Source organism: Tauraco erythrolophus, chromosome 16, assembly GCF_009769465.1.
Source record: "Tauraco erythrolophus isolate bTauEry1 chromosome 16, bTauEry1.pri, whole genome shotgun sequence".
Classification (NCBI taxonomy): Eukaryota; Metazoa; Chordata; class Aves; order Musophagiformes; family Musophagidae; genus Tauraco; species Tauraco erythrolophus.
The window spans coordinates 967,382-980,442 of NC_141480.1; the positions used below are offsets into that span (position 1 = coordinate 967,382).

Here is a 13,061-nt window from a genome sequence, read left to right on the forward strand (position 1 = left end):
AACACCCTTCGCTGGGCCACGGCGGTGGCTGTGACTGTCTGGTCCTCACCCACCCCGGCCAGGCACCTGCCGCCGTCACAGCTCTGCCTCCAGTCTGTCTCTGTGATGGACCAAAGAGGAGATGCTGAGATCCCACCAGGAGCCAGAGCGGTTGGTACTGTGAATTCAGGGATGAGTTTGGATTCAATGGCAGGAAAATGTGTGTGAAGTGTCTAAAAAAATCCTACCTTGCTAAATTAGCCAAGGAAGATTTACACCAGCTTGTAACTGATTATTACTAGAGAGGCTGTTGGAAGCCTTTGCATATTTTTATTGGTCCTAGTGGGAAAAAATCCATTTTAAGACGGAAATTAATAGAATATCTGCTAAGCCTTCTTCAGTGATTTTTTTTGCTTAGCAATATTGTAGAGTTACAAACCATCCATCATGTCCTGTGCTTCTTAGGATCAATTTCTTCAAGAGAGAAAAACAGAAGTGTGTTCCCCGACCACTGCAGGATGTCAAGTGAATGAAACTGAGGGAGGGAGGAAGGCAAAACACTGTCAAGTGTGTAAATCTTAAAGACGTAGCACATGCCCACTTTTTTCCTGATCAGTGGGCCTACGTAGGCATGCTCACAAATTCAATTAAGCTCTGTTCCCCAAGAAACCTATGTGCAGTGTTTCCCTGCAATTATTTATTTACTATCTGCCACGCAGCTTTTAGCTTTCATCCAGAAAACGCCTGGTTTCCGCTGTGTTTCCATTAGCGATGCTGCTTCCCAAAGGGTTTGTGGGAAGGTTTGCTCTTCTTTCCCCGTCTGCACGTGACTGCCTCCTTGCAAAGACGCGCTCCCACTCCGAGGCCGTTTGCACCAAAGCCACTCGCAAAAGCTGGGAAAGCATCACACAAACGAACAGAACTGAGCTCCGCTGCCAGCAGCCGCGGGCGCCGCCGGAGCCGCCCGTTTGCACCCAGACCTGGTCTGATCCCGGGTTTGCTGTTGCTGGATCGCGAATACACGAGCTCAAACCTCTGTGCTAATTTATTAATGCATAAGTAATAATTTGGCAGCGAATTTATTTGGGCATGGCAGCAGCGCAGCGGCGTGCGCCGCCCGGGCAAAGGGGACGGGAAACGGCGCAGCCTCGGGCAGCGGGTCTGAACCCCGTGGCTTATCTCTTGATACCAAAGAGGCTGCAGAGATGCCCGGGGAGAGGCAGACGAGCCGGTCGCCGTGGCCACGTGAACAGGACTCAGCTGCTTACGTGGTGCCAGCTTCGTGTCAGCCTGACTGGAAACGTGCGGGCTGCTGCTGGAGAAGAAAGGATGCAGTTATGAAGAGTTTCAAATGGATCATCTGCGCCAGGCTTTTGAGTTTTGGCACAGGAAAGGTTATTCTGACTTCTTAAACTCAGAAAATCTTTATAAAGTAAATACTGATGCTTCCTAGGCACAAGTCAAATATTTTGAAGATTTAAAAGTGGAAGTTAGAGCAGGGTTTGATTCTCCCCATTAATGACCTCCAATAGATCTGCCATTCTCCACGTGCTGCAGGCTACCATGGGCTGCCTAACCCCGTACCTGGGAAATTTTGTTGTATCTCTATAATGAGAGGTAGACTCGTTTGTATTCATTGCCCATCCTGCAAGCAAAAAAAAATCCAAACCAACTAACAGATATAACACAGGAATAGAACTAGTTGTGACATCCATTTCTATTTTAAGTCCAAATAAGGAGACAATACTGAGGGAGGGGAGGAGGTTTCCCTCCCTTTCCTAACCTCTTTCTGCGAGGGGAGGTTATTTTATTTGCTTATTTCTATCATGAAGGACACCAAAACCAGTGCACAGAAAACATACTATTGCTACTAAATGTTCATCTTTACAATAACACGTAAAGTGTTCATTAGACTTCTGGAACCCAAAGCATCTTTGCTCGGTTGGAAGAGGGGACCTGGTCTTAGCGAGAAGCCCCCAAGGGCTGCGGCGGCGGAGCACGGTGAGCAGCAGGGAAGGACCTGGGCTGTCCCCCGCAGGGAGGATGGCACTGGGTTGTGGAAATTCTTTCCACAGACCAAGCCTAAGCCAACGTTTCAGTCTCTCTGCAAGAAACGGTATCTTTTGACTTCTGCCTTCACCTACAGCACTCTCTAAGCAACAGATTCTTTAATCAAATCTTTACTGGTGAGAGCATTTTTACCAGCATCCTTATTTAAATATTCTTTGTCTACTTAAAGTAAGGCAGACCAGCTTTCTATCTGCAGACCGAATTGAAGGAAGGGAATGATTTATTCCTCACGTAATAGAAGTGCATTGACTTGAGAGAATAGAGGATTTGTTCTCTTGAATGCTCACAAAAGAATGAAATCAAGAATACCTAAAAACTCCTCTCCCCAGCTAGGAAACACTTGCTTCTGCATCTTGACAATTGTGGTTTCACCAGGGAAAGTAAAGACACCCTTGGGCTGCACGTGGTTGAGGTTCAACAGCGCCCAAGGGAATGAAAGAATTTATTTGAGCCATGGGTACAAAACCTCTCTAACTGACAGGTCTTGTGGTTTAGAGGCAATGGCAGGATTGAGAGAGTCATTCCATCCAAACCCAGCAGGAATGACAGAGGTAAATCAGACAGAAAAAAGCACTCAGGTTATGGCATGGCATGATCAACTTCTGAGACAAAAGGAACACAACTTTAAAGAAACTGTCAGCAGCATGTTGCCAAGAGTGACCTCTCAAGAGAGCACAGCTGTACTTAAACAAAGTACATTAAATATATTTTCTACGTCAAACAATGAGATATCTTCCATAGCAAGCCCTTCGGATTGGCCGAACCACGTGGGAGCGTAACTTCTATCAGGGGAAGAAGCAACACCGGGATAACGCGCTGCAGAAATGCTTGGCCAGATCTTCAGCTGTGGTAGCTGGTGCAGCTCTACTGGGCTCAGCAGAGCTTTTGTCATGGACCTGAGCTCTTCATAGTTACTCTGCTGCCTATAACACTATAAACATTGACAATAAATATAACAAATGTAATAAATAGTATTAGCTACGCATTAAAATGTTACCATTGGCTCCTACTGGGCCATTCATTCGGAAACGGAATCCCCCTCCAATTCCGCAAGAAGACAGTGACAAGGTTTCTTTCCACAACTATGCTGCAACATCACACCAAACAAAAAGAACCAGGCACCCTCTTGAGGACCAGCTCCCTGCCCTCACTTTGATGGTCACCTAAAAACTAAGAGAGTAAACCAAAGAAAACCAAAGCCAACATATTTATGAAATAATCAGCAACTCATGGAATTCCTCCGTGTTGGTTTCTGGATGTTACAAGCAAGGAGGTTTTAGACCTTCAGCGAAGCATCTCAGTTTCTTCGGAAGCCCCAGTCTCCTGCGCTGATGCCCAGCCTACGCTCATCTGCCATGCGACACTGTGCTAAGGCAACGACACTGCAAGAGAAAAGTCTGTTCAAATTTCAGATGAGAGCATCCGTTATTGATACAGGTGTTGCATTTAGTTCAGCTGATGATCAGTAACCACATTTTCATACGAGTGAAAATAGTAAATTTGCAAAAGGCCACCTTCACTTCCCAGTGCGAGGATCAGCCTCTGCAATCCTTCAGCTCCTTTGTGGAACAAAATGTTGGACTTTCCCACACTACCAGTGAAAACTCTGAGCTGAGAAAAATGCGGCAAAATTCCCTTTGTAGGAGCCCAAATAAACATTTTTTCAAGCTCTCTGATGGCATGCTTTTTGTTCACTCGAGTTTTGCTTTGAGTTTTTGGCTTTGAGAATATTTAAAGCGCAAAATTCAGTCGAAATCAGCATATTCCACTGGGTTCTATTTCAGCCTGATTTAATTCTGGTGTAAAAATATACTCTGATTCAGTTTGATGGAAATTCAACCTGAAGTCTTGAAATAAGTCTCCTCCAAAATACGTAGAGAGAGAATTTTTTCTTTAAATTTGGCTTTCAGGCTCTGGCCAAAGACTAACGCCCAAACCTCGTTCCCACCCACAGTCTGAGCTCAGAGCAAAGACGAGAGCTGCTCCCTCCAACGTAATTTTGTTCTTCTAGAAGTGCACACCAAAACTTGGGTTCATTTTCCTGTCTGAAATCAAAGGTTTGGGGATGTTGTAGTTTTTTTTCCAACAGACTCCAGAGCCCTGTGTCTAGAGCACAGCTACAGAGAGAGATTTTCACGTGCAGACTTCAAGGAGTTTGTTTCCGAGGTTTTCAGGATGGATTGCAAACCAGGACGGCCAGGGTTCTCTTCACCATATTTTTAGTGGAGGAATTTTTTAGCTGTCTTAGCAGCTAATCAATGAGCTCCCATAAATCACTAATCACTTTGTTAGTAGATTCAGAGGCAGCACTAGAAAATTTTTAACACTAGTGATGTATGAACCAGCTTCCTAAGCCCATCCGGTTGTTACAGCTGTAGAGTGCTCACCCCAGCGCTGGGCTTGCGGGTGGAAAGGCACGGTACATGAATGATAGTCCATAGAAAGTGGTCAACAGCATCCCACTCTGACTGAACAGTTTGTCTTTATGGGTATTTCAACAACGCTTATACCCAGCTAGTGAAGTGCAGAAAGTATTCTCACAAATCCAGACTTCTCGCTTTCTTCAAAATGTTATTAGAAAACTAATGCAACAAGCTCATTTGGGAAAACAAAGGAAAACATCCTGCACAGTGCTCTGATGCCCAATATGCTGCTGTTTATTCTGTTTTATTTATCCAGATCCTACAGCAGAGATGAAACCAAGGGATGTTCACTCCAAAAGTGCAGTTCCTAGGAAGGCCTTGGCAAGGGCCACTGGCACAGAAATAGCCACCAGCCTCCAACGCTGGACCAGGGCAGGGAGACATTACCGTATGCACTAAGCTGTTATATTACATACTCATGTTCAGACCTGAATCTTCACGGGCTTAAGAGGCATGGCAGGTGCTGGGCACTTCCCAAATCATCAAAATAACACGCTCACTGGATTTGACGCTTGAGTTCCACTGCTCCTTACGCACTTGGGTTAACACTGGGAGGCACAATAACGGCAGCAATGGTTTATTGCATTCCAGCATTAACCCGAGCACGTCTTCTCAAAGCAGCATGGTGACCTCACTTGAGCAGGACCCTTTGGACTGGCCAACTCATTCGCCGTTATGCTTTGGTGGCAGTTCAAGCAATTCCACCAAGTCTAACTCACTTCACTCTATTTTCTTCCTTTATAAAAAATACAGTTTTGAGCAAGTTCCATAAAAGGTTACTCTTGCCCTTTGCAAAGATGCAATTTAGATTTTGCTGCCTCTCTCCATATTTACTGTATGTTAGCCTTGAACTTGAAAAGCTGAAAAAAAAAGGCAAAGAAACTGAGAAAATGTTGCCGTTACAAATTTAAACAAATCCAGGATGGCTGGAAAAACCCCCACAACGCGCTGCAAGGAAGTGTTTGTCTGTGCATGCAGTATGTGGCTGATATTCCCTGAGTGGCAAATAGCTGCGTTATGTTTTCTTACTTACTCTCCTTTGCTCTTTCGGATCTTGTTCTCATAAGAACCACAACTACATTTCGGCAGATTTTAAACCAGGCCAGACCTCACCAGACTGAATAAAGCTGCAGAGAACCGGCTGGTGGGAGCCATCCCGAGAGCAGCCCAGGGATGCTGGGACGCTTCCACCCGTGATTCCACCATCCCAAGACAGCGGACTGGGCATTCCCTGTTTCCACACCTCCCCAGGACACCTGTGGGGGAACATCCCACAGGTACACATCTACTTTTATTACCACAAAACCCTCCTCTGATCAGTCAGCCTACCAACAGTGCCGTGGGACCTCACGTGCGCTGCTCCTGGAAAACATCCAGCTCAAGACCGCTGTTTAAACGACATTGATTTTTTTTTTCCCTCTAAATGCCAGCCCTCCTCAGTTAATCCTTTAGTCATTACAGTCTCTTTCTGGATCACAAAGCAGCAGCAGCAGCAATGGAAGCTTCACAGGTGAGTTCTGCCTCCAGCCTGTTCCTGCTCATCCTGCCACAGCAGAGGCAGTGGCCGGGTGCTGCAGGACGCGGAGCAGCCGGCACCCACGGCCGGGCGCTCGCCCCGCTGAACCCTGCGCCCATAGTCCCATTGTCTCCCTGATATCCGCCCTGCACGAAGCGCTCACAGCCCTCCCGACAGCTTGGGAAGAGCAGGAAGGCACAAACACCAGACCAAAACCCACTCAACAACCCCTTTGGGCAGTGCTGCTATTATCTCCTGAGCTCACAAACCCCCTTCCACCGCAGAGACCTCCACGGACACGGGTCGGAGCGGGAAGGGGCTTCCTTGGCCAGCAATCTGTGGAGTTGCTGTGCAGAAGTTGTGACAGAGCAAGGATTCGCATCGCCAAGTGGTGTTTTGGAGCAGCAAGGTAACAGATCTCCTCAGTCATGCCAAAGGTCTATCCCAAACATCACAGCCAACGAAGAGCATATCCAAAGGGCTATGAAATAACCAGCCGTGCTGTGAACACTGGGCAGGGAGAAAGGCCAGTACCCAGAAGCCACCCTTGCTGGTCCCTGCACATCACTCTCAGTACACTGTTAGAATGAACTCAGAGTCCTATATCCAACCAACTCTTACCAAGTTTGGTGTCAGTTACCCATTGAGCTGGAGATTCCTAGATTAATCTAACAATCAGATTTGACACTATTGGTTTCTAATAAATAATAGCATTTTTCATCTACGGAATAAGACCAACCAAAAACTCTGCAGGCTTTTCAGTCTGCTGTGACAAACTGGGACAAAAATCAACCGTCACTCAAGTCTGACCGAAAAAGCCAGGAGCAAGGTCCTTCTGAGATGAACACGCTCACAGCCTGGGCTGATTACAGCCCCCCAGCTGCAGATGAGCATCCCTGTGAGAGAGAATTTGGTTTGGCAAGATGGACCAGTTCACTGATGATGACAATAATTACCTGGAAACAGAAACATCGCCTGTCAACAGGAAAGGAAACCTGCATTATTCATTGGATTAGACTTTATTTTGTTATCTTTTGGGTCATTTTGATCTTCACTGATCTGAAACCAGACAGAATCAACGACTGGAACATACGACAGTATCGGTTTAAAGAGAGGAGAAAACAGGTGACATTCCTCTTCCACGTCTAACCCGTGTGACAGCACAGCTGTAGGTGTCACTGTGCAAGAGCATTCCATTTTATTAGTCAAATCTCTACACATTCATTTATGAGTCAGTGACAGATACACCAGTATGGGACCTTTTGGCCCTGTCACACACACAAGATGTGACGGGCTGCAGCGAGCTGCATCAATCCCAAGTGGATCATCTTGTAGAAAAGACACCAGGATTATCCCAGAGATACATCTCCACTGAACAGCCATCAGAGTGCATTCGCAGAGGGTATCCCTTGGCATTCCTCTTCCCTCCCACCCAGCCTCACCCCAGAGGATTCATCTGTCTATGCCAGGATAATCCGAGACCTACTTCCCAAACATCTCTGCACATCAGCCTCCCACCAGCAGGGGAAGAGCACACCCAGCCAGCAGCTCCTTGAAAGGTAAGGTGAGAAGGCCAAAATTTACAGCTGTCCCTGGTGCGAGCGGAGGCAGCACACGTCCTTCAGGAGCAAGAGCCTTGTCAATTAATTTTTGGCTTTCAGATCTACAGTGCCAGGAACACCTCACAGTTTCTTTTGAACATCTGGAGGTGCTTGAACCGCTCCACATGTGCAGATGTGAAGCTGCCGGCACAAGGCAAGGCTTAAGCAAATCAGACCGTTGTCTTGGTTTTCTCATGCTGGCTCAGACTTTGAAGCACGGCCTTAGGAAGGGCAGGGACAGTCGTCTGTCTAAATCCCCATATTCTTTTCTGCTAGTGAACTTGAAGGAGCACTAGTCAACTGCTTTCCACCTGCGTGCTGTGGGAAAACATTTGGGTTCAACTGAAGGCTCGACATATCTAACAAATTCTCCCTCACCGTGTCTTGATGTAGCTGTCAGTACCTCATCTTCCTCCTAGCTCTTTCTCTGCAGATTGTGTGTGAATTTTCTCTCCTTTTCCTCCATCTGTACTTCTTCTATATTTGCTCCTTTTTGCCTAGCAGCTCACCTCTCCCCCCGCTTTATTGCTCCAGCTGAGCAGAGGGCAACCTCCTTGTTGTGGTGCCAACCGCACTCCTCATCAGTGCTACCCACAGCGGCACAGGGAGCCCAGGAGTAACCACAAGGGGTTTGGCATCATTTATTAGGGTCAGGATCTCCCCCTGGGCTCCGAACTGTTCTGGGAGCCTATTGCAGTCTCAGCCACTGACAGGCAGAGAGAAGGGACGTGACATCAGGGGGTTTTGGGGCAACAGCAATATGCAGACAGGAGCTGCCATGCAGTTTCTTCCCTGCCTTTCCCTTCCCTTCCCTTGCCTTCCCGTCCCGTCCCGTCCCGTCCCGTCCCATCCCATCCCATCCCACCCCACTGCCATGTCACTCAGTTCCTAGCTGCTCTGCAGACACACGCACACAGCCTGCCGTGTTGCTGACCTGCTGTCTGAAGCTCAAGCCTTCTCCGTTTCCAACCTGTTACTTTGCTCTTCCAGTAAATCACAACATCCACGGGCAGGCCTGTCGCCCACCGTCCTGGCAATGGTGCAAGTTTGGAACCAGGCAGGAAGAGCTGGTCTGTAGGCTATGGGAGGTGGTGAAAAAGAGCGTGCTGCTGCTGCGGTGAAGTCAGGAACGGGGCCAGGCTACGCAAGGCTGAGCCAGCCCATATGCTGTAACACCCCCGCCCACACCACAACATTTACCAGATGTTCAAGTGCACATTTTTGATTCATCTCATCAGAAAGGTTGAAAACATCTAAAAACGAAGATCCAAGCACAGGCTATCACCCTCTTCAAAAACGAGAGTGTTTGGAGATGAGGTTTTACTTCAAGATCATCAAAACAACAGCAGGAGGGAAAAAAAAAACCACAAAATTGTTCGAGTCAGAAGTTCAACCTTAGCCAGCATAAAATTTAAGTAAACTCCTTTGACATAAGAGAAACTGAAGAGAAAGAAAACGCACGAGCAGAACCTCACATCCGTAACTCACACGTGCCCTGTGAGCGGGCACCAGGCTGCGACTCCCACCCCCCAGTATGCAGGAACCACGTTCCAGAGACCAGCCCAGTGACGGCTCCAATGCAGCGACACAGCCCCTCTCCAGACCCTCCTGTGCACCGGCCTCTTTGCAACTGGAGCGGAGCCCAGCTGTGCCCGGAGGCTGCACCGTCACCCCGGGTGCCACCTCTGCAGCCCATCTCACCACCCCCTCAGCAAACCAGCTGCAGGTTTGTGCGCTGGGTGTTTTCTGCGTGCCCTGCGTTTCGGGAAAACCTCCCCACAGAGGACACGAATCTCCCATTAGCCTTAATAGCACCTGAACTTGAACGAGGGAAGAAGCGCCATACAATATTAATGGTGCAATTTTGTTAATAGCACACGCTGCAGCCGTCTGAGTGGCTGCACAGTTTACACCCGCTTCGGTCCATCAGATCTACTTTCAAAAGGATTTGCACATGAAGAATGTTCTTTATCTTCATGTCAGCCACAGGCATTTACCTTCTGAGTAGTATTTGGAGCATACAATGTATTCAGTGTTGCTCCTTCTATTCTTCCTCCTTTGGAAACAATCTCCTTTCCCTGCTCTGAAGAGTCCCTCAACCGTTTAGTAGCTCCTGGCTCTGCAAAGACCACCTCTGCATCTGCCTAACCAGTCGTGTTGGACACCTCCCACGTTTCGGCCCATTAACCCAATCACAACAGCTTGATGAGTTAATGCTTATATAGACACAGTTGGCAGCTTCTAATTAAATAATTATGGCTAAGCAGCTGCAGAGAAGTTGTAACGTTCAACTAGAAAGCCAGATGTCAATTTTATTGGTCCTCCAAGTTTCACATGAAACGACTTTGGGAGGTTTGGAAGGGGGTGTCCATGGCTCCAGGTGAATGCCGTAGGTGCCGTGCCCGCTCTCAGCTCAGCCGCAGTCAGACCCCCGCGTGCGGCCGGAGAACCTCTGCAGCCCACCCACGGCTCCCGCCCAGCGCAGAGCGGGACAGACCCATCTGGATCGAGATAAGAGAGAGCAATTTGGCTGTTGCTTTAGCTTTTACCTGGGGAAGGACCCTTTGAAAAACCCACTGCTGCAAGGCATCAGTGTCAAAATCCACAAAGCTGATACGAGCCAAAGGCAAAGGCTGTTGTACTGGGTACGAGTCTTTCCAGGAACTTTAATTGGATTGGGCTTTCCCTGCATTGGTGGGAGAAGATTTTGTGACACCTACTATAGACTTTCACTCTCAGAAATTTGTCAGGTACCTCTCATCTCGGTACCCAGCCCTAGCTGTAGTGACGTGAAGCAATGAGCAATCCTTGAAGGTAAAAATTGGAGTAATCTGAAAATCAGGAGCCTGTGTTTGTTAATTTGTGCAAGACCGACCTTCATCCTCTCTCCAGTTAGCCAACCACTGTGCCTACAAAGAACTTTCATTTTTTCCTGATTTTAAATATAAATGCAAACACAATTTATTCTCATCCATTCCTTTAACTACATTAATTCTCCCCCCATAACTTGTACAAGACAGTATGACTTCAAACACAAGAAGCCTAATAATAGAAATCACCCATCCCCATTGGAATATAAGCGGATCCATGACCTTAGACCCGTTTTGCTATGAAATCCAGCTAGAAAACTGATTTTAAGTAAAACTATGCATGTCAAAACTACAGATGGCTTCTCAGGATGCTAACTTAAGCATCGTTACATAAGCAGATCAGAGCTGCCTGTTGAGCCGAGACACGAGAGGAGATGGCGCTGAATCCAGTATCGCACACAAACCATCACCTCCTGAGACATCTTTCATCTAAAACTTTTGTCAGCTCTGCACGTCACCGACCCCGCTACCCGGCGCAGCAGGTCTGCCAGCACAGCACCATCCTTCTCCAAACCCCTTGTCCAAAGCAGCAGCTGGCTGGAGCCCATTTCTACAAATGGACCGGGGAAACGTTCCCTCCTTCACCCTCTTGAAATGGAAAGGGAGGAAAATGGCCTCACGGACCTCTCGAATATTTAAGCACAGCGGTTGTGGAGTGATAGTCTGATACAGAATTACAGAATCAAAATCGCCCTCGTGTTACCATTGGTGACGGTGCCTCTACCTGACTATCAAGCAGAAGGTTAATGAGCCTCCTGGAGCTACCAGCTGGAATTACCAGAGCCGCGTGGGAGCTGAGGGGACTGCGGTGAGCAGGGCAGACACTGCTCCCTGCCAGGACAGTTTCTTTTCCATAGGCATGTTGCATAACAAGGCACAGCACCTTGCTTCCCTCCACCCCAGCCCTCATTCCAGAGCACACCAGCTGGCTCCGAGAAGGCCCCTGCCGAAAAGCAGCCGGGGACGGGATTTTGTTTTCCCTTCCCTGCGTGTAAGTGTGCCAGGTTTGCTGACAGATGGCTTGGCTGACTGTGCTTGACTATTACCAGGCAGCTATTACCTCTGTAAACTGAATCCCATTTGAAGATTTTCTGTGATTAAATCTGCAGTGTGTTTGTGAGGCTGGTGCTGCACCCCGCACGTAGCGGGGCAGTCAGATGGGTGATGTGCCCAGATGGGTGATGTGCCCAGCCGGAGGCCCCAGCACCCTTCAGCCCCAGCCACAGGATGCTTCTGCCAGCCTGTGCTGCCACCTAGCCAAGCCCAGCCCATCGGCTTCAGCCTTGCTTTACATTTCCAAAGCTCAAATCGCAGCGTATCCCCCACAGACCTAAATAAAGCCTGGGTCCGCAGCAGGCACAAGGAAATTTGCACTCTTTGTGCTTTTAGAACCGCACAGTCAGCAGAAGAGAGCAGCTTAAAACAGGTACTTCTATTTCCATCAGAAATGTCTCGTACTTACGGTAGAAGACATATTCAGTGTAGCTGGACCAGACCTTGTCGTCGGTGTACTGGTTGACAAAGGACGCCGTCACCGAGGAGTTACAGGCCACCATGTGGAATCCACACTCGGACAACATGTCGAAAGCCCTCTCCAGGTGCTTGAACTTGAGATAGAACCTGGAGGTGTACCTTTCTGGAGCCCTGTCTGGGTCTCTGCTTTCATTCAAACTTTCTCCAAAGACCTCTTTGACCAGAGCAATCCTTCCACAAACCAAAATCCTTGGGACCCTCCTGAATTTGGCATCTGCTTGGCTCTCCCTGCCGACAGTGCATGACCCCCGGTACCCGATGGTAATGAATCCCCACTTCTGATCAGGCGGTAAGAGCGATGAGGGTGCACATATTCTTGTGTCACTGCCTTGGGGAGACCTCTTCATAGTCACTGTGGCAATAATCGTCGGGGCTTTGTTTGTTGTCATCGGGAGTCAGGAGTTTGACCAAGTCCGGGAGCTGGAAGTACTCGGCCTCCCTCTTGAGCCTTCCCTTCTCTGGGAAGTGGTCAGGCAGAACCACTTGCTTGTCCCTGAGATAGTCCAGAATATAGCGGAAAAGGAAACCATCTCTGTCGATGAAGAATCTTCCCTTGGAGTCCTTGGCCAGATCGTTGGCTGTGTCTCTCTTTGGAGTGAACATCTTCCACAGCAGGGAGTGAGGGGTGCCAACCAAGGTGGAGTGGCGAGTGAAGTAAACCTGGCCGCCCACGTTTAGCTCCACTACCTCCGGGAAGGAGTGCAGCCCAGTCCCCTGCTCTCGAGGAGGAAGGTAAGTCCTGCAGTTGCCACTTAGAGCCATTGTACTGTAAAACAGAAATCAGCAGCACGAAGCAGCAGGACTATCAATCACATCAAAGTGTAGAATAAGGCTTCCAATATTAAGGAGAAACAGGGAGGGAAGGGGAAGTGAAAAAAGAAAAATGGCCAAAAGGTTTGTTTAAAAAAAATCTGAAATGTCCATGAGTGACAGTGTGGCTGAAGTGGCTTACACCCTAAGCCACAGAGGCTGGAGAGCAATCACTTCATGAAACGCAATCACATCGTTAGATCTTCCAACAAAGCCATCGAAATCAAGGTCAAGCCAAGCCCATGGTCATTCACAGGTC

General features: G+C 48.2%; 1 protein-coding gene across 1 annotated transcript in view; it reads right to left on the reverse strand.

Moving 5' to 3' along the window:
• Window positions 1–12,754, reverse strand: part of KCTD16 (potassium channel tetramerization domain containing 16) — a 65,141-nt gene extending 52,387 nt beyond the window's left edge. The window contains 2 exon segments of the mRNA XM_086621646.1: window positions 11,922–12,324; window positions 12,326–12,754. Of these exon segments, the coding sequence (XP_086477772.1) occupies window positions 11,922–12,324; window positions 12,326–12,754 (832 nt within the window).
• Between the last annotated feature and the right edge of the window lie 307 nt (window positions 12,755–13,061).